This window comes from Xenopus laevis, chromosome 9_10S (assembly GCF_017654675.1).
Source record: "Xenopus laevis strain J_2021 chromosome 9_10S, Xenopus_laevis_v10.1, whole genome shotgun sequence".
In the NCBI taxonomy this organism is placed as follows: Eukaryota; Metazoa; Chordata; class Amphibia; order Anura; family Pipidae; genus Xenopus; species Xenopus laevis.
Genome location: NC_054388.1, coordinates 99,031,296 through 99,051,580, shown reverse-complemented (window position 1 = coordinate 99,051,580; position 20,285 = coordinate 99,031,296). Strand labels below are relative to the sequence as shown.

Sequence of the window (20,285 nt, the reverse complement as noted above, 5' to 3'; positions counted from 1 at the left end):
TTCTTCTCAAACAAAGGCTTTGCTTGCTTACCGCTCACTGCCTGGAAATGCCAGCCATTTCTATACCACCCGGCACACAAATGTATTCAGCAACAGATCCGCACCAGTGCTTTTCATTTGCTTTGTATTCTTTTTCAGGTATGTTTCAGACTTTACCCTGACACTTCAGTCAATAAGGAAGAAGTGCAAGTTGGACAGCATCCCCTCTGATTCCTTATTCCTGGAAGACTGGTCGGCCTTCCAGAACTCGGTCAGGTAAATATCGATAGAGTTACCAGCTCAGTAAATGTCAAATTTGTATTTCATAATGCCAGATTATATACTCTATGGGGGACCTGTGGCCCTTTGTCTGTGCTGAAATTTCCCATCTTCCTCGTACTCAGATGACATGTCAACATTTCTGGGCAGGTGAAATAGAGTGGAGCATTGTTGTTAGTTTACATCTGAATTAACCTTTAGTATGTTATATTCTAAGACATCTTATAGTTACTCTATTTTTCTATATTTTGTGGCTAGATTTTAATTCTTTTTTCTAATTGAAGCTTAAGGTAGTGCTTCAATCGCTAAGTACCAGTGTGCAGGATGGACTTAGGGAACTATCGCAAAAAATGGAAATTTAATATAAGCTTCAGAATACTGAATAAGAAATGTTCTAAATACAATCAATTAAATATTCTGCATTGTTTCTGAAATAATCAAGTTTATCTTCGCTATCCCTCAGCATCTGTTTCTCTTCATTCCCCCTTCATGCAGGAGTTGGGTGTCAGATATTCATTGACAGTTAGATCTAATATATCTTATAGGGGGGCTCCTTTTGCCTAGAAGATGTATTAGAGCTCACTCAGAAATCCTGTCTCTCTACATGCAGAATTTGTGCAAAAGGCAGTTATTTTGTTAGATTTTGTTTGTACTGGAATAAGTCATTTGAGAGAGCTCTTGTATATCTGCTAGGAAAGGAAGCCCCTCCCTATAAGATATTTTTAATTGATTATATTTAGAAAGTTTCTCATTTTAGTATGCTGAAGCTTATATTCAATATTAATTTTTGCGACAGTTCCCCTTTAAAGACTATGTTCCCTAAAACTCCAAGTCATCCAGACAAAAAGCGCAAAATGATAAAGAGATCCTCAGACCCACCTTCATCATAAGGCTAGGGTGGGTCCCTTCTATCCCCAACCTTCCTGCCAAAAAAAGCACAAGGGAAGCAAGGGACTTCAGGCTCCCTGAGCTGCAAGACTCTGGGGAACCCATTTTCCATCCCCTTCCAGTCTGAAGACTTACTAGGGTTTTGAGTCAGTAGATCTCTGAGGAGGTCCCAAAACCAAATTGTGCCTTTACGGGGCTGATGGTTCAGCTGGAGAAGGAGCCTGATCACATCTCTAGATCCTAGACCTAGATTAGACCCAGAGGTATTGCACCATATCCATAAAATTCATATGAAGTGCTAAATGTGAATAAATAGGTATAAAAATTCATTGAAAAAGTGCAGATGTGTACAGCCCTGACCTATAGCTTTTATTTACCCTAGCAACCAGGCATCTGGTTCTCTAATGATGATTTTCCTAGTCGGGCAGAATATAAGGGTAATATTAAAAAAATAAATGCTAAACTTATAATGAGCACCAACTGAAAAGTGGGTTAGAATAGATTTATCTGTATTATACTGAAAGTTAATATGAAGGTGAACATTTCAATGCATTCAGTATATAAATACCAATTAGGACTATGCCAGTCCTCTTACTGAGGAAATTCCTATAGGAGTACTCTCTATAGCAACCGCACAGGTTCCATAATAGTATATATTCTATATCATAAAAGATGTTCACACTTACGAACCCTGAAATATTAAGAGGTTTACAAAACATTGATCAATATATTGGCACATACAGATCCTAATCAGGCATCTATAGTGTTCAGCATCCTTTAACCAATAAAAAAGTGACAGATGAGTAACTATATACAGGTAAGGGACCTGTTATCCAGAATGATCGGGACCTGGGGCTTTTAAGTCTACTAGAAAATCATGTAAACATTAAAAAAAAAAACAATAGGCTGATTTTGCCTCCAATAAGGATTAATTATATCTTCTAACTGGACTCTTGGGAAAACTGACAACATGAATCCTAGGAAATGATTTGACATTTTCTACATCCATATTTAAAGACGTAAAAAGCTGTTTGGGAAAACACATCAGTTAATAGTGCTGCTCCAGCAGAATTCTGCACTGAAATTCAATTCTCAAAAGAGCAAACAGATTTGTTGATATTCAATTTTGAAATCTGACATGGGGATAGACTTATTGTGAGTTTCCCAGCTGCCCCCAGTCATGTGACTTGTGCCTGCACTTTAGGATGGAACTACTTTTTGGCAGGCTGTTTTTTCTCCTACTTAATGTAACTGAATGTGTCACAGTGGGACTTGGCTTTTACTATTGAGTGTTGTTCTTAGATCTACCAAGCAGCTGTTATCTTGTGTTAGGGAGCTGTTATCTGGTTACCTTCCCATTGTTCTGTTGTTTGGCTGCTGGGGGGGGGGGGGAGGGAGGGGGTGATATCACTCCAACTTGCAGTACAGCAGTAAAGAGTGATTGAAGTTTATCAGAGCACAAGTCACATGACTGGGGGCAGCTGGGAAAATGACAATATGTCTAGCCCCATATCAGAGGCAAGGATTGCCTTAATAACAGTGTCCACAAAATGGCTCCTGCCTGTTTGCTATAATTATGAGTTCCCAGACAGAAGGCAACAAGATTCAAATAATTTATATAGTATAATTAAAGTTAATTTTGCCTAATTAACATGACTGGGTGACTGGTCCCCTTTGAGAGTCATTGAGCATCCTTTTAAAGCCTATTACAGGTGATCATTGTTCAGCTTGTCCACCTGAAGGATAGCCGTGAAAATTAAGACTGAAGCACATTCCAAAGAATTTAGAGATAAAGGGCATTATTTACGAATTGCAGGGCAAGGTGCAAAAAAAAAAAAAAAAAGGGCACAATCAACTATATGTTTGCATATAGCGCCTGCCTTAGCCACTTTACCTCCCCTTAGTACTCAGGCAACTTGTGGCAGGGACAGTAGTAAATGACCCCCTAAACAGAACTACACAAATTAGGAAAAGTTAAAGGGGTGGATCACCTAATAGAATGGCTCATTCTAAGCAACTTTTCAATTGGCCTTCATTTTTTTTTTTTATAGTTTTTGAATTATTTGCCTCTTCTTCTGACTCTTTCCAGTTTTCACTGACCCCCATCTAAAAAACAAATAGTTTTTGAATTATTTGCCTCTTCTTCTGACTCTTTCCAGCTTTCACTGACCCCATCTAAAAACCAAATGCTCAGTGCGGCTACAAAAGTATAGCTATTGCTACTTTTTATTACCCATCTTTCTATTCAGGCCTCCCCTATTCATATCCCAGCCTCTTATTCAGATCAGTGCATGGTTGCTAGGATAGTTTGGAACCTAGCAACTAGCGAAATTGCAAACCGGAGAGCTGCTGAATAAAAATCTAAATAACTCAAAAACCACAAATAATAAAAAATTAAAACCAATTGCAAATTGTCTCAGAATATCACTCTCTGCGACATACTAAAAGTTAATTTGAAGGTGAACAACCCCTTTATCAAAACCTATGGAAGTTCCAGTGGATGCTACCTCAAGCCAGTCATTATTCAGAAGGGGTTTACAACCAAAACAAGAATGAGACTTTTGAGAAAAATTACAGAGGGGCCACCAATGACAAGGGATGTAGCGAACGTCGGAAAAAAAGTTTGCGAACATATTCGCGAACTTGCGCAAAAACGCGAGCGGTTCGCGAACGGTTCGCGAACCCCATAGACTTCAATGGGAAGGCGAACTTTAACATCTAAAAAAGACATTTCTGGCCAGAAAAATGATTTTAAAGTTGTTTAAAGGGTGCAACGACCTGGACAGTGGCATGCCAGAGGGGGATCAAGGGCAAAAATGTATCTGAAAAATCTGCCTGTGTGTGCTTGGGATAGTGTAGGGGGAGAGCTGTTAGTGATTTCAGGGACAGATGATAGTAAGTTTGCTGGCTAGTAATCTGCTTGATACTGCTCTGTATTGGAGGGACAGAAGTCTGCAGGGATTTGAGGGACATTTTAGCTTAGGTAGCTTTGCTGGCTAGTAATCTACTGTTCTCTTTAAACAACTGCCATACGTTGACCTTGTAGGCATTGTTTGCCCAGTTTTTTTGGACGCAGCCACTGAAGCACAGTTGCCAGAAAAAATATGCCATATAAATGCTGAAAATAGTAATTTTTCGCCATACGTTGACCTTGTAGACATTGTTTGCCCAGTTTTTTTGGTTGCAGCCACTGAAGCACAGTTGGCAGAAAAAATATGCCATATAAATGCTGAAAATAGTCATTTTTTGCCATACGTTGACCTTGTAGGCATTGTTTGCCCAGTTTTTTTGGTCGCAGCCACTGAAGCACAGTTGCCAGAAAAAATATGCCATATAAATGCTGAAAATAGTAATTTTTTGCCATATACGTTGAGTCAACGTATGGCAAAAAATGACTATTTTCAGCATTTATATGGCATATTTTTTCTGGCCTCTGTGCTTCAGTGGCTGCGGCCAAAAAAACTGGGCAAATAATGCCTAAAAGGTCAACTTATACACTACTACAGCGATGGATACGGATTACGTAAAATATATTATGGCTGCTTGAAAAAAGTGACTCCGGTGTTTTTTCTGGAGACGGTAATATTATGGATATTTAGACAGAATGTGAACAAGGTCACACAGCTAGATGGCAGTTGGTTGAATAACACACTGGGCAAAAAATGCCTACAGGGCAAATAATGCCTAAAAGGTCAACTTATACACTACTACAGCGGTAGTAAAATAAAAAAAAGTAAAATAAAAAAAAATGAATATTAAAAAAAAAAAATTAAAGTTGGTGCTGCTGAACTACTAGGAGCAGCAGATTAGCACACCAGTCCCACTCCCCAACACTGCTAGACTAATAGCACTGGGCTCTTATAGTAGTAGTAGTAGTAGTAGTAAAACAACAAAAAAATAAATAAAAGCAGTCCTTACAAGGACTACTGTTATTGCAGCAGTCAGCAGATGAGATCAGAAGCAGGACAGCTGCCCACTGCAGCTACATACAGAGCACTGCAGTAGAAGGTAGATTACTAGCCAGCAAAGCTACCTAAGCTTAAATGTCCCTCAAACCCCTGCAGACTTCTGTCCCTCCAATAACAGAGCAGTATCAAAACGATTACTAGCCAGCATACTTTCAACTGTCCCTGAAATCACTAACAGGCAGCAGCTCTCTCCCTACACTATCTCTTCAGCACACACAGGCAGAGTGAAAAAACGCTGCAGGGCTTCGGTTTTTATAGGGAAGGGGAGTGGTCCAGGGGAGAGCTTCCTGATTGGCTGCCATGTACCTGCTGGTCTGGGGTGAGAGGGCAAAAAAAAGCGCCAACAATGGCGAACCCAAAATGGCGAACGTCGCGCGACGTTCGCGAACTTCCGGCGAGCGCGAACACCCGACATCTCTACCAATGACTGTTATGGAGCTGAGACAGAGTGAAAGGGCATCTGAATAACAGGCCTGTATAAGGGTGGCACAAAATGCCAATGCTCACTTGTGGAATTTGTCAAAAAGCATGAGCGTAACCTTCTTGGAATTTTGGAATATATTCATGTGAGACCATGAGAAAGCTTTTTGGAGGTTTGTCTCCACTAAGCTGTTCCTCAGAAGCAAAGGTTTCCTGCAAAGAGTTATTCACCAATGGAAATCAGTGTTTCTCGTAACTCCAGTGGCTGATAGACCTGAGCATGCTCCATGCTGGAAATATCTTGGGGTTTTATAGGCACATTTTTATGAAGGAGATCCTAGACTCTAGATTATTTTAGTGATATTGATTTTGGCAGCAGCTGCCACTTATATATGTGTATGCTCTCTGACTGCCAACTCAGTTGACTTCTTTATATTGGATAAGGGTTGCCTCTTGTGGTTTTTAGTTTGCCACTGATTTCGAAATGCAGGATCTACATGGGGATCACTATTTTAATGGCAGTCTGTTCATATTTAAACCGTCTGTGTATATGTGAATTTACAATGAAGCCAGGGGTGTTATAAGCAACTACTACAATATAATACAGATATATATATAATGCTATTATAGTTTTTTCCCTCTCTCTCATGCTCATCACTTGCTGTTTACTGTATTGTAGGATTATCGGCACCTGCGGGGAGTTGTTACGTCAGTGTGGAGACTTCGAGCAACAGCTAGCAAGCCGGTAAGCAGGGCCATTAAATGGGTGGTTTACAGGTCCGGACTGAGAATTTAAAATAGGCCCTGGCATTTCAGGTACACAGAGGCCCAATCGGCAAACATAGAGGCCCAAACAGCCCCCACCAGCCCACTAAATACTGACTTTCTATGGCACCTTATAGCAGCCCCTCTGGCATTTGCCAGTCCTGGCTTAGTGGTTTATCTTTAAAGGAGAATTCAACCCTTTAGCAAAAAAAAACCCTATCCCCCCCACCCCATGTAGACCCCCTTCCCTCCTCCCCCAGCCTAAAGGGTTGTATTCTCCTTTAAGTTAACTTTTAGTATGTTATAGAATAGCCAGTTCTATTGGTCTTCAATTTTTCTTTTTTTATAGGTTTTTAATTATTTGCCTTCTTCTTTTCACTTTTTGCAGCTTTCAAATGGGGTTCACTGACCCCATCTAAAAAAAAAGACCAATGTTCTTTAGATCTACAAATGTATCATTATTGCTACTTTGTGTTATGCATCTTTTTTATTCAGACCTTCTCCAATTCATATTCCTGCTTCTCATCCAAATCAATGCATAGTTGCTAGGGTAAATAGGACCCTAGCAACCAGATTGCTGAAATTGCAAACTGGAGAGCAGCTGAATGAAACTATGAATGACTCAAAAACAACAAATTATATAAAATAAAAAACAATTGCAGATTTTCTCAGAATATCACACTCTACATCATACTAAAAGTTAATGTAAGGGTGAACAACCCCTGTAAAGTGAACCTGTTTGTTTTTTTATTAAAGCGTTCATAGCTGTCGTAAACTCATTTTAAAATCTCAGCTGTCAATCAAAAATTGCCTGCCCCTCCTCTATGCCTTAGGCATAGAGGCGGGGCAGGCAATTACTTCACTTTCCATTCAGCACTTCCTAGATGTCCCTGCTCTCCCCACATTCCCCCTCTCACTTTACCATTTAATTGTGTAGCCAGGGCATGGGGGTGGACATCAGGTCCCCCATTCTGGTGCACAAACAAGATTCTTATATGATGCAAGTCTTGTCTTAATAACAGTGTCCACAAAATGGTTCCTGTCTGCTTGCTAGAATTTTGAGTTCCCAGACTGAAGGAAACATTATTTAAATCATTTATATAGTGTTATTTTGCTTGACTAACATGATGAAATAGGATTTGTAATATTGTTTTCAGGTGACAGGTCCCCTTTAATACATAGTACATTGTCATGTCTTTTTCCAAACCCCCTTCAAGTCAAGTAGTGGTTCTCACCCATGTGTTACTTCACCTTGCACGATTTTTCCAGGTTTCTGTCTATAGCAGGGAAGCACCTGTCAGATTCCTACAGCCCACGCAGCCTAACTGGCATCCAGGAGACTGGCACATCTGATCGTAAAACTGTCCGGAATCCTTGGCATGAGTACAACTACCTACAGAAGGGAGACCCGGCACAGTACGCTATCTTGATGGAGACCCTGTACATGCTAAAGGTAGCTTTGTATCTTTTTGTCTTGATATTTTTGGAACTATGGATGTTTTATGGCTTAAGGGAGGCACTGACCAGATATTTGACTTCAAAGATTTACACGAGGCAGGGTGCAAATTGCCTACTAGCGTTTTTAGCTTTGAAACTATGACTCTACTAGGAAAATCTGCCTACACTTCTGCTAAAAGTTGCTGTACCATTACCTTCCAGGAGAAGGGGGCTGTCAGCACCAGCCTTCTTGCTGCCTCTCGCTCGGCTTTCACGCGCCAGAACCAGGTGGCCCACCAGCTGGCATTTGATTCCGTCTTTCTGCTCATCAAACAGCAGCTCCTTCTGGTTCCCAAGATGGAGGTAATGTCCTACAATTGTATGCGGTATAGGCCTGTATATCACTGGAATCATGTTTACTGCATGCATTCTCTCGTGTACTGGTCTGTTTTGCATGCTGTGCTGCGGTAGATATTAAAGGGGAACTATCGCGAAAATGAAAATTTAATATAAGCTTCGGCATACTGAAATAAGAAACTTTCTTAAAGGACCAGTAACATCAAACATTTTTTTTAAAAAATTCGTTAGTTTACAACGAAAAACAAACACCAAGAAAAAAATATACTTTAAAATCACAAGTCTTTATTAAGAAATAACTTACCAAAACTCCACTTCCTGTCCTCTTCAAAAAAGGCGATACGGCTTCCATCCATCCTGCAGCACTCTATTTCTCCACCCTGGCTATTCACTGATAGCATGCGGCTGGGAAGCCCCCAGGATAGCGCTCACACAGGCCAAGGCATGAGCTTCTTCCCTGGGAGAGATGGCTAGCGGCAGCTCCGGCTCAGCCCGGTCCTCTCAACCTTCTGAAGCAGCAGCGCAGCCGCACTGGGACAGGTTCTGGGAGAGTGAAGCAGGCACGTTGTGTACAGGCATGTCTTCATCCACCGCCAGCCCCTTAGCTGCAGCCACGGCACGAATAAGTCGGATTTATTGGGCTGCATGTGGATGGAGACCTGGCGAGACGGAGACTTGCCGGGATGCATGGAGTTTATTGTGTGCGTGCTGGGATCTGCTTGTGAATAGTTTATGGTGCTGCTGTACGCTGCAGAAGCGATACAGGGGTTCCAAGTAGAGTATAATGACAGATACCTGGCACCCAGTGGAGCGCACATACAGCAGCACTCCATCCAATCCCGGTGGGAAAAGTTTTCTCCTGCTGCCACTTACATCTGCTACTTGGCAGCTGCAGCTCAGAATGCGGTATCAGCACTAGTTAGAGTGCCCAGTTTGCGCACCACATTACAGGCGCTACCATACCATTTGAGTGATCTTCTAGGAAACGGAGTCCCCCCTATAAGATATATTGGATCATTCATCTGACACCAAACTGCTGCATGAAGAGAGAATGAAGAGAAACAGATGCTGAGAGAGGAATAGTGAAGATAAACTTGATTATTTCAGAAACGACACAGAATTTTTAATTGATTGCATTTAGAAAGTTTCTTATTTTTAGTATGATGAAGCTTATATTAAATTTTCGCAATAGTTACCCTTTAAGTTAGAGCGGCGCTAACTCTACATCCAGAATTTTAGGGTCAGGGCACACAGGCAGATTTGGGGAGATTAGTCGCCTGGCGACAAATCTCCTCCTCTTCGGGGCGACTAATCTCCCCGTACTGCCTCCCCACCAGCTAAAATGTAAATCACCATCGGGATGGCACTCAGAGCGAATCGATCCGAGTGCCATTCTGCCGGCAATTTACATTTTACCCGGTGGGAAGGCAGTTCAAGGAGATTAATCGCCCCAAAGAAGAGGAGATTTGTCGCCGGGCGACTAATCTCCCCGAGTCTGCCTGTGTGCCGTGACCCTTAAGGTAACAAAGGTGCTACTTTTGAAGACTCTTCCCAATGGGCTTGCGAGTTACAAAGGGTTTTCACTGTCGACTCTCCATGTCTAAGTGTTGCTTGCATTTACACGGTGTCTATTGGACTTACAAGCCTCACCTCTCTAATCGCTGCCTTTTCCTGCTCAGAGCTGGGGATATGAAGGCTCGGGGGAAACACTGACGGAAGACCTTCCTACGTTCAGCCTCACTCCTCTTGAATATATTAGCAATGTAAGTACCCACCTATACCCCAGGCAATGCTATTGATGCAGTGCAGGTCCCTGACTTTGTTCACTATCTTTGTTTAGATTGGACAGTACCTCATGTCCCTCCCTCTGCATTTGGAGCCTTTTGTCACGCCAGAAGATTCTACTTTGGAACTCGCATTGCATGCTGGGAAACTGCCATTCCCTCCTGAGCAAGGTACCTAGGCACAGAATCAAGCAAGGTAGCAGGTTTAATGAGTAACTTCCAATACAACAATGGCCATTGATTGTGAATAAACAATTGTGAATCCCTCTTATTTATTCATTTCATAGATGATATTACCAAATAGTAACCATTGCGTAATGGGCCAACGTACCTTTATTTGACTCTCTCGTATTGATATCGTCTCCGTCTGTATAAAAGATCAACATTTCACTGTTCATTTGTTAATCATATTAAGTGGCTTGGCACAAAAGATTTGTACACAAGACAAGAAGAACGGCATGATACAGGTCTCAGTGTTACGGTGGTGTTGCTTATCATCTTGGCACTGACTTTATGTTCCAGGAGAGGAAACGCCAGAGTTAGATAACATGGCCGATTACTGGCTGGGCTCTCTTGCGCGAGCCACAATGCAGACGTACTGTGATGTCACCCTGCAGATCTCCGTGCTCACGCCTCACACCACCAAGCAGCTGGCAACAGATATAGGTAAGGCCTTTGATCGCATTTGCAGTGAACTAGTGCAAATCCTTTACATTTTGATTCCAACCTTGTTCATGCTATAAAAGGGATGTCTGTTTGTTCCAGAATCTCAAAAATCCTATTTATGCAGCAAACTAGATACCCGGTCAGATTTCCCTGGGTTTGTATGGATGAGTGTTTTGACATACTTACACATATTACATACCCATCTATCATAGAGATTAAAGGGTTATTTTTTTAACTTGTTTATTTTTTTAATAGTGGCTCACTTTGCAGTAGGGATGCACTGAATCCACTATTTGGGATTCAGCCAAATCCCCAAATCCTTCATGAAAGATTTGACCGAATACGGAACCAAATCTGAAACCTAATTTACATATGCAAATTAGGGTCTGTAAAGAAAAAAAGTGGGATAAAAAATTTTTGTTTTGTGAAGGAAAGTCATGTGAATTACCTACCCGCCCCTGATTTGCATATGCAAATTAGGATTTGGATTCAGTTCCACCATGCACAAGGATTCTGTGCTGCTCAAAAAGGCTTACTCTTGGCCGAATCCTGAACCGAATCCTGCTCAAAAAGGATGACTTCTGGCCAAATTCTGAACCGAATCCTGCTAAAAAAGGATGACTCCTGGCTGAATCCTGAACCGAATTCTGCTCAAAAAGGCCTACTCCTGGCCAAATTCTGAACCGAATCCTGCTCAAAAAGGCAGATTCCTGAACCGAATCCTGCTCAAAAGGCCGACTCCTGGCCGAATCCTGAACCGAATCCTGTTCAAAAAGGACGACTCCTGGCCGAATCCTAAACCGAATCCTGGATTCGGTGCACCCCTACTTTGCAGTGTCCGCCTTGCTTAAAAACTATATGTACCTTTCCATATAACCCATAAAAAGTATAGTAGTCTGAACGAAGCATAGAAGCGCCCAGAGATGCTTTCTGCATCAGTAAAGTAAGCTTATGCCATTCTGTCTGAGCTCCACTTGTAAAGATGGTGCTCCTGTTAAACATTTATGATATGAACAGTAAACAACTGCTTATATCATAACATCAATATTTCCTTTAAATTGCAAGTGTCCAGAAGAGCAATTTTATATTTTTATTTGGTTGGGTAGTGTCTATCTGCCAGTCTGGCCACTTACTTCCTTATCACCTCTAATTAGAGACCTGCACGGGTCTGTTTTTTAAAACCCACCTCCAAGCTGTACCCGCTTTTCTCAAGCGTGACCCAGACTCGCTTACCCGCCTTAGCGTCCGCATGGATTTTCATGTCGCGTTGTGACATCACGCTGGTTGTTTTTTACCAATAGGATTCTTCAATTTTCAGCTATTTTCCCTGGATTGGCAACCTGTAGCCCCCCCAATGCAGAGAATCGGGCCACCCGCATACTGGGCAAATGAAGAATAATCCTCCTGAGTCCCAATCATATTGCGGGTACCTGACCCCATGCAGGACTCTACCCCCAAGGACTCTTTTATTGTATAATGCCATTGCAAGGCGCCAGAAGGGGAACTGACCTAGTAGTTTGGGGGAGTGGTGAGATATATTTGGGGCACAGAGAGCTGTATATGGCTGTTATAGCCCTCAGAATAGCAGAGACAACTGCCTGGGTTTTTATGGTCAGTACAGAAATATACAATACAACAAAGGCAGCATTATGTGTAATTGGTCTCATCTTTAACACAAGAGCATATTGCACCACACTGGACCCACAACTCCTCACCCATTATAATCCTATCATGATATATTTCCAGATTATCTGATAAACGTGATGGATGCGCTGGGTTTGCAGCCTACTCGGACTGTGCAGCACATTGTCGCCCTTCTCAAAGCCAAACCTGAAGAATACAGACAGGTTGCTAAGGGCTTGCCCCGGAAACTCTCCTCTTCTATTGCAGCCATGAGAAGCCTTGAGTACTAAACTAAACTAACAGCACATGATTCTGCCCCGCTGGTACCTTGCTAAACTGACCAATACCCAAATACTGTAAATGTTGTTTATTGCTGAACATATAAAAATGATTTCCTACAATATGTCACTGATTGGGTTTTATTACTTGCATTGAAAGCTTCCTCTTTAGCTGGAGCATATGCTTTTAGCCTTAGGCTTAAAGGGATACTGTTATGGGAAAACATGTTTTTTTCAAAATGCATCCGTTTTCTGCACAAAATTCTGCACTGAAATCCATTTTTCAAAAGAGCAAACAGATTTTTTTATATTTAATTTTGAAATCTGACATGGGGCTAGACATATTTTCAATTTCCCAGCTGCCCCAAGTCATGTGACTTGTGCTCTGATAAACTTCAGACACTCTTTACTGCTACACTGCAAATTGGAGTGATATCACGCCCTCCCTTTCCCCCCCAGCAGCCAAACAAAAGAACAATGGGAAGCAGTGGCGGAACTACCGGGGGAGGCCAGGGCCCGCACCCCCTCAAGGCCCCCCGGCAGTCCGTGCGCCACTAACAAGTGCGGCCGTACAGAGGGGGGCGGGGCCCGGCTGCGCGTCACGCACCAGGGCCCATCCCCTCTAGGATCGCTACTGATGGGAAGGTAACCAGATAACAGCTCCCTAACACAAGATAACAGCTGCCTGGTAGATCTAAGAAAAACACTCAATAGTAAAATCCAGGTCCCACTGCAACACATTCAGTTACATTGAGTAGGATAAGTAACAGCCTGGCAGAAAGTAGTTCCGTCCTAAAGTGCAGGCACAAGTCACATGACTGGGGGCAGCTGGGAAATTGACAATATGTCTAGCCCCATGTCAGGTTTCAAAATTGAATATAAAAAATCTGTTTGCTCTTTTGAGAATAGGATTTCAGTGCAGAATTCTGCTGGAGCAGCACTATTAACTGATGCGTTTTGAAAAAAACATGTTTTCCCATGACAGTATTCCTTTAAGAGGTTAATAAGCTGGGCAAAGTATAAGAAAAGGAAAAGGTTTCCTAGGTACAGTAAATCCACTTCACCTGCATGTACAATTGGGTGCTGGCTACTAGCATATTATTAATAATGCCACATTTTGATTTAAAGGAGAAGGAAACGCTAAAAGTAAGTAAGCTTTATCAGAAAGATCTGTATAAATACACCAGTGAATCCTCAAAGTAATGCTGCTCTGAGTCCTCTGTCAAAAGAAACACATTTCTTTCCTTCTATTGTGTACACATGGGCTTCTGTATCAGACTTCCTGGTTTCAGCTTAAACCTCCAGGGCTAGGGCTTGAGCATGCTCAGTTTGCTCTTCCCCCCCTGCTGTAATCTGAGCCCAGAGCTATGAGTGAGCAGGGAGAAACTCAGGCAGGAATTGATGTCACAACAAGCTAATATGGCAGCTGCTATCCTAAATAAACAGTGAGAGCTTGTAGAGCTGTTTACCAGGGTATGGTAAAACATTCTAAAGAATAACTATAATGCTATAGCTTGCACTATTGTGGCTAATCTATTGGCAATATACTGCTTTGGTAGCTTTCCTTCTCCTTTAAGCCTCGTGTTAATGTCTTTTCTAACTGACTGCCCTTTGGCCTGCTTTGCTCTTGTTTGTATGTGTCACTTAGATGTATATCTGATAGACAAGTGAAAGTCTTTAACGCATATAAAACACACTTCAGCACATATACTGTATTGTGATATAGTTTTTATGAGCTTAGAAATGAATGCATGGCAGTCGTGGTAGAGGTAAGCATTCTCTATAAAGTATAGGGGTTTTTTGTGCTGCTTCCTGGCTCAAGATAGGGCTGAGCAATAAATCTTTGGAAGGGCAGATAAACGAGTAGCAAGGCAAAGTACAGAGCCCTTTATATTCACTGTGTAATGGAAACTATGAAACTCACCCAAGATGGCGTCCAAGATGGCGACCTTCTGCTCCACCGCATGGCTCCTGCTGGGCGCTGTCCTGTGACATCGGCATCTTCACGATCTGGGATTGGTCGCCGGCGACGGAACGGCGTCAGAATCGGGCGCCGGCGTCAGGACGCCAGCGTGGGGACGCTGGCGTCTGCGTCTGACGCCAGCGCGTCGACATTTTGGCGCCAAGCCTTGGACTATTTAAACCCCATTGCCCTTTTCTTCCTTGCCCAATTATAGGTTCCATTGACTTGTGTTCCTGGGTGTGATTTCCTATTCTGATTTTCTGTGTACCGATCTTTGCCTGTTTCCTTGTCTCCGTTGTTTGCCGCCTGAACTGATATTTTGCCTTTTGTACTTCGAACCTGGTTTTGTCTCCTCTTTGGTCCGCAACTATTACTGCTGCGCCTTCGGGCCCGTTACAGTATAATTGGGCCATGGACCCTTCGGAGGAGGCCCAAGCACCTCTTGATGTCGGCTGGGCTTCCGCCATATCCTCTCCCAATGGAATGGCTATCCACTATCACAGCGGTTCCACGCTGTAACCCTTACAGAATGACTCAGCCAAACAAGAAGCCCTTGGGAAAGCCCTCCATGCTTTCTTGTCCCGATGTGGAACTACAACTCCCTTGGGGTGGGGAGAATGAGGCAAAAGTCAGCTCCCATTTCTGTGATGATGTCTGGCAGGATTTTCTCTCTGACGATGACTGGGAGGATTCAGTCTTCGATGTGGGCTGGGAGGATTCAGATTCGAGCGAAGATGAGCTACAAACTGCTATCTGGCCTGTGTCTGGTCGTCCACCTCCAGTTTCTTGGCCTTTGAAATCCCCACCGCTGTCTGCTCCTGTTCCAGGGCCAGCTATGCCTCTGCAGTCTGCTCCTGTTTCAGGGCCAGCTATGCCTCTGCAGTCTGCTCCTGTTTCAGGGCCAGCTATGCCTCTGCAGTCTGCTCCTGTTTCAGGGCCAGCTATGCCTCTGCAGTCTGCTCCTGTTCCAGGGCCAGCTATGCCTCTGCAGTCTGCTCCTGTTCCAGGGCCAGCTATGCCTCTGCAGTCTGCTCCTGTTCCAGGGCCAGCTATGCCTCTGCAGTCTGCTCCTGTTCCAGGGCCAGCTATGCCTCTGCAGTCTGATCCTGTTCCAGGGCCAGCTATGCCTCCAGAAGTGGGGCTTCTGCCTGATCCTGTGCCCCCAGAAGTGGGGCTTCTGCCTGATCCTGTGCCCCCAGAAGTGGGGCTTCTGCCTGATCCTGTGCCCCCAGAAGTGGGGCTTCTGCCTGATCCTGTGCCCCCAGAAGTGGGGCTTCTGCCTTGTCCTGTGCCCCCAGAAGAGGGGCTTCTGCCTTGTCCTGTGCCCCCAGAAGAGGGGCTTCTGTCATGTTCTGTGCCTCCCAAAATGGGGCTTCTGCCGTGCCTAGTACCCCCAAGAGAGGAGGCTTCGCAGCAGCATCGGCTACCCAAGTGTCCAGCTGGACCTTCCCGACGACTGGCTCCCAACTGGCTGTCTGCTGTGCCGGCTTCCCAGCCTGTCCTGTCTGCTGTGCCGGCTTCCCAGCCTGTCCTGTCTGCTGTGCCGGCTTCCCAGCCTGTCCTGTCTGCTGTGCCGGCTTCCCAGCCTGTCCTGTCTGCTGTGCCGGCTTCCCAGCCTGTCCTGTCTGCTGTGCCGGCTTCCCAGCCTGTCCTGTCTGCTGTGCCGGCTTCCCAGCCTGTCCTGTCTGCTGTGCCGGCTTCCCAGCCTGTCCTGTCTGCTGTGCCGGCTTCCCAGCCTGTCCTGTCTGCTGTGCCGGCTTCCCAGCCTGTCCTGTCTGCTGTGCCGGCTTCCCAGCCTGTCCTGTCTGCTGTGCCGGCTTCCCAGCCTGTCCTGTCTGCTGTGCCGGCTTCCCAGCCTGTCCTGTCTGCTGCGCCGGCTCCTCGAAAGCTGCCTGTTCCTGTGCCGACTTCTCAGCAGCTGCCTCCAGTGTCGGTCCTCCAGCAGCTGCCTCTTGTTCCAGTGCCGGTCCTCCAGCAGCTGCCTCTTGTTCCAGTGCCGGTCCTCCAGCAGCTGCCTCCTGCTCCAGTGCCGGCTCCCCGAAAGCAGTCTCCTGCTCCAGTGCCGGCTCCCCGAGAGCAGTCTCTTGCTCCAGTGCCGGTCCCCCAGCAGCTGCCTCTTGTTCCAGTGCCAGGCCCCCAGCAGCTGCTTTCTGTGCCGGCTCCCTGAAAGCTGTCTCTTGTTCCAGTGCCGGTCCTCCAGCAGCTGCCTCCTGCTCCAGTGCCGGCTCCCCGAAAGCAGCCTCCTGCTCCAGTGCCGGCTCCCCGAAAGCAGCCTCCTGCTCCAGTGCTGGCTCCCCGAAAGCAGTCTCTTGCTCCAGTGCCGGTCCCCCAGCAGCTGCCTCTTGTTCCAGTGCCAGGCCCCCAGCAGCTGCCTCCTGTGCCGGCTCCCCGAAAGCTGCCTGTTCCTGTGCCGGCTCCCCGAAAGCAGTCTCTTGCTCCAGTGCCGGTCCCCCAGCAGCTTCCTCTTGTTCCAGTGCTGGCTCCCCGAAAGCTGCCTCTTGTTCCAGTGCCGGTCCTCCAGCAGCTGCCTCCTGTTCCAGTGTTGGTCCTCCAGCAGCTGCCTCCTGCTCCAGTGCCGGCTCCCCGAAAGTAGTCTCTTGCTCCAGTGCCGGTCCCCCAGCAGCTGCCTCTTGTTCCAGTGCTGGCTCCCCGAAAGCTGCCTCTTGTTCCAGTGCCGGTCCTCCAGCAGCTGCCTCCTGTTCCAGTGTTGGTCCTCCAGCAGCTGCCTCCTGCTCCAGTGCCGGCTCCCCGAAAGCAGCCTCCTGCTCCAGTGCCGGCTCCCCGAAAGCAGTCTCTTGCTCCAGTGCCGGTCCCCCAGCAGCTGCCTCTTGTTCCAATGCCAGACCCCCAGCAGCTGCCTCCTGTGCCGGCTCCCCGAAAGCTGCCTCTTGTTCCAGTGCCGGTCCTCCAGCAGCTGCCTCCTGTTCCAGTGTTGGTCTTCCAGCAGCTGCCTCCTGCTCCAGTGCCGGCTCCCCGAAAGCAGTCTCTTGCTCCAGTGCCGGTCCCCCAGCAGCTGCCTCTTGTTCCAATGCCAGGCCCCCAGCAGCTGCCTCCTGTGCCGGCTCTCCGAAAGCTGCCTGTTCCTGTGCCGGCTCCCCGAAAGCTGTCTCTGTCAATTTCCATGTCTCCCATTACGTTTTCAGCTCCAGTTCCTACAGTCCAGTCTGCAACTCCAGTGCCAGCGGTCCTGTCTGCAGCTCCTGTGTCTGCAGCTCCTGTGCCAGTGGTCCTGCCTGCAGCTCCTGTGCCAGTGGTCCCGCCTGCAGCTCCTGTGCCAGTGGTCCCGCCTGCAGCTCCTGTGCCAGTGGTCCCGCCTGCAGCTCCTGTGCCAGCAGCCTTGCCGCTTCCAGCCTCTGTGCCAACAGCCTTGCTGGGTTCAGCCTGTGAGGACCTGTGTACCATGGCCTCTGGGCCCACGGACAAATCTACTTCTAGACCTGCCATTCCTGCTGCAGGATCTGATAGTTCTGGTGCTCCAGAGTCTACCAGTCTTGTTGCTATTCGTGGTGGTCTTCCTGTTGTCCTGGGCAATCCGCCACCTGTAATGGGTGCCTCTGCTGGTCCGCCACCTGTAATGGGTGCCTCTGCTGGTCCGCCACCTGTAATGGGTGCCTCTGCTGGTCCGCCACCTGTAATGGGTGCCTCTGCTGGTCCGCCACCTGTAATGGGTGCCTCTGCTGGTCCGCCGCCTGTAATGGGTGCCTTGGCTGGTTCTTCTGCTATGCAGGCTGACTCTGGCCATCCATCTGATCTGGCTCCTGACCCTGGCGACTTCTCTGATCTGGCTCCTGACTCTGGCCATCCATCTGATCTGGCTCCTGACTCTGGCGACTTCTCTGATCTGGCTTCCGATCCTGGCGGCTCTCCAGCCTTTGACCCTGGCGGCTCTCCAGCCTTTGACCCTGGCGGCTCTCCAGCCTTTGACCCTGGCAAAACTTTTGTCCCCATCTCCAGTCATTGGACTAAAAAGGATGGGGGTCTTTCGTTTGGGTCGCCCGGAGGTCGACCCTTAAGGAGGGGGTACTGTAAGGATCAGCCCGGGACTCGAACCTTTATTTCCCAGATTCTGGACAATGTGTGTTCTTTTGAGCCACTGGGGGCTCTTTGAGGCTGATCCTTAGCCTTGTGTGTCTTGTGTTTCATGTACCTGTCAGTTTCTAGTGTGTTCCTCCCCATTCTCCACCCACCTCGTTTACCCTCATGTGTTTCCCATTCCCAATTACCGTCCCTTTATTAACCCCGCCCTGAGCTTTGCTCAGGGCTGAGTCATTAATTGTAATCGTATCCTGTATCTGGTCGCTGTATCTTGTTCCAGTGATTCCTTACCTGTATCCCAAGCTCCTGGATTCCAAGCTCCTGTGTTGCCTTGTTCCAGCATTGTTTCCTTATCCTCACCTTCCTGGTAATTACCTTATTTTGAACTGTTCCTGTGTTATTTGCAAGTAAACCTGCTTTATTTTCACCATGTCTGCCTCCCTTACCATCTATGGGTACACCCCTGGGCTTCCGCCATATCCTCTCCCAATGGAATGGCTATCCACTATCACAGCGGTTCCACGCTGTAACCCTTACATGCGGCTCCTGCGGTTGTGCCTGCTCCAGCCATTCCTATTCCGCTCCAGGTTTCTGAACCGCGTCTCCCTGCTCCACCTCTTTTCAGCGGTGATCCGGAAGCGTGCAGGGGCTTTATCAACCAGTGCGAGATTCAGTTCGCCCTGCTGCCAGGTCAGTTCGTTTCTGAACGTGCCAAAGTGGGTTATATAATCACTCGTCTGCAGGGAAAGGCTTTGGAGTGGGCATCACCCTTTTGGGAAAAGGAGGATCCGCTGATTGACAACGCCAGGGCATTTGTCCAAGAACTCCGTACGGTGTTTGATGCTCCAGGTCGTGCCACTGCATCCTCCGCTAGGCTTTTCCAACTGCAGCAAGGCGTCCGCTCGGTCTCCGAGTATGCCATAGAATTTTGCACTCTGGTGGCGGAGACTTCTTGGAACAACGATGGTTACCATGCAGCCTTTTACAATGGATTGGCTATGCGGATAAAGAACGACCTGGTGTCCCGAGAAATTCCCTCCAGATGGGAGGACCTGGTCGCCTTGGCCATGAAGGTGGATACCCGCCAGAGGGAATTCCAGGTCGAACTAGATCGTGAACGCTCCAAGAGGAATTCACGATTTCAGCCTATCCTGGCCCCCCGCTTCCAGAGACCCTTGCTCTACGATCCTGCTTACATCTCGCCCTCTCCAACTCCTGCGGCTTCTGCTTCTTCCTCTTCATTACCAGCAGAGGAACCGATGCAGATCGGACGGGCCCGTCTTTCCGAACAGGAGAAGAATCGGAGAAGGGCGGCGGGGTTATGTCTCTACTGCGGGGGCAAAGCTCACTTTGCTCATGAATGCCCAGTGAAGCCGGGAAACGCCAAGGCCTAGGTAAGTTTGGGGAGACTTACCTGGGTGGGATTTGTCGCTCTCCCCATTCTTCTGCTCAACGTTTCCTCCTCCCAGGGCAGATCCAGTTTGGTTCCAAAAAGATTTCTTCTCAGGCCTTCCTCGATTCTGGCGCTGCTGGAAATTTCATGGACCGAGTGTTCGCTGAAAACCATTCCATTCCTCTCCAGTCCTTGGCGAATCCGCTTCGAGTCCTGGCGATTGATGATCGTCCCTTGTCTTCTGCTATCATCTCGCAGTCCACTCAAGAACTTTCTTTCAAGGTGGGCACTATGCATTTGGAAAGACTGTCCTTTCTTCTTATTGATTGCCCCTCCACTCCAGTTGTTCTAGGTCTACCATGGTTGTGTCTCCATAATCCTGTTATCGATTGGGCCTCTACACAAGTTTCCAGGTGGAGCCCATTTTGTTTACGGAACTGTTTACCCGCT

The 20,285-nt window shown here is 46.6% G+C and overlaps 1 protein-coding gene across 2 annotated transcripts in view; it reads left to right on the top strand.

The window, feature by feature from the left end:
- cog7.S (component of oligomeric golgi complex 7 S homeolog) overlaps window positions 1-12,567 on the top strand; it is a 38,444-nt gene extending 25,877 nt beyond the window's left edge. For both annotated transcript variants that reach the window (XM_018239202.2, XM_018239203.2), the window contains exons 12-19: window positions 139-255; window positions 6,214-6,279; window positions 7,569-7,752; window positions 7,959-8,099; window positions 9,773-9,856; window positions 9,934-10,048; window positions 10,400-10,543; window positions 12,290-12,567. In XM_018239202.2, coding sequence (XP_018094691.1) covers window positions 139-255; window positions 6,214-6,279; window positions 7,569-7,752; window positions 7,959-8,099; window positions 9,773-9,856; window positions 9,934-10,048; window positions 10,400-10,543; window positions 12,290-12,456 — 1,018 coding nt within the window. In that variant the 3' untranslated portion in view covers window positions 12,457-12,567. The remainder of the gene's footprint in view (window positions 1-138; window positions 256-6,213; window positions 6,280-7,568; window positions 7,753-7,958; window positions 8,100-9,772; window positions 9,857-9,933; window positions 10,049-10,399; window positions 10,544-12,289) is intronic.
- Window positions 12,568-20,285: the final 7,718 nt, after the last annotated feature.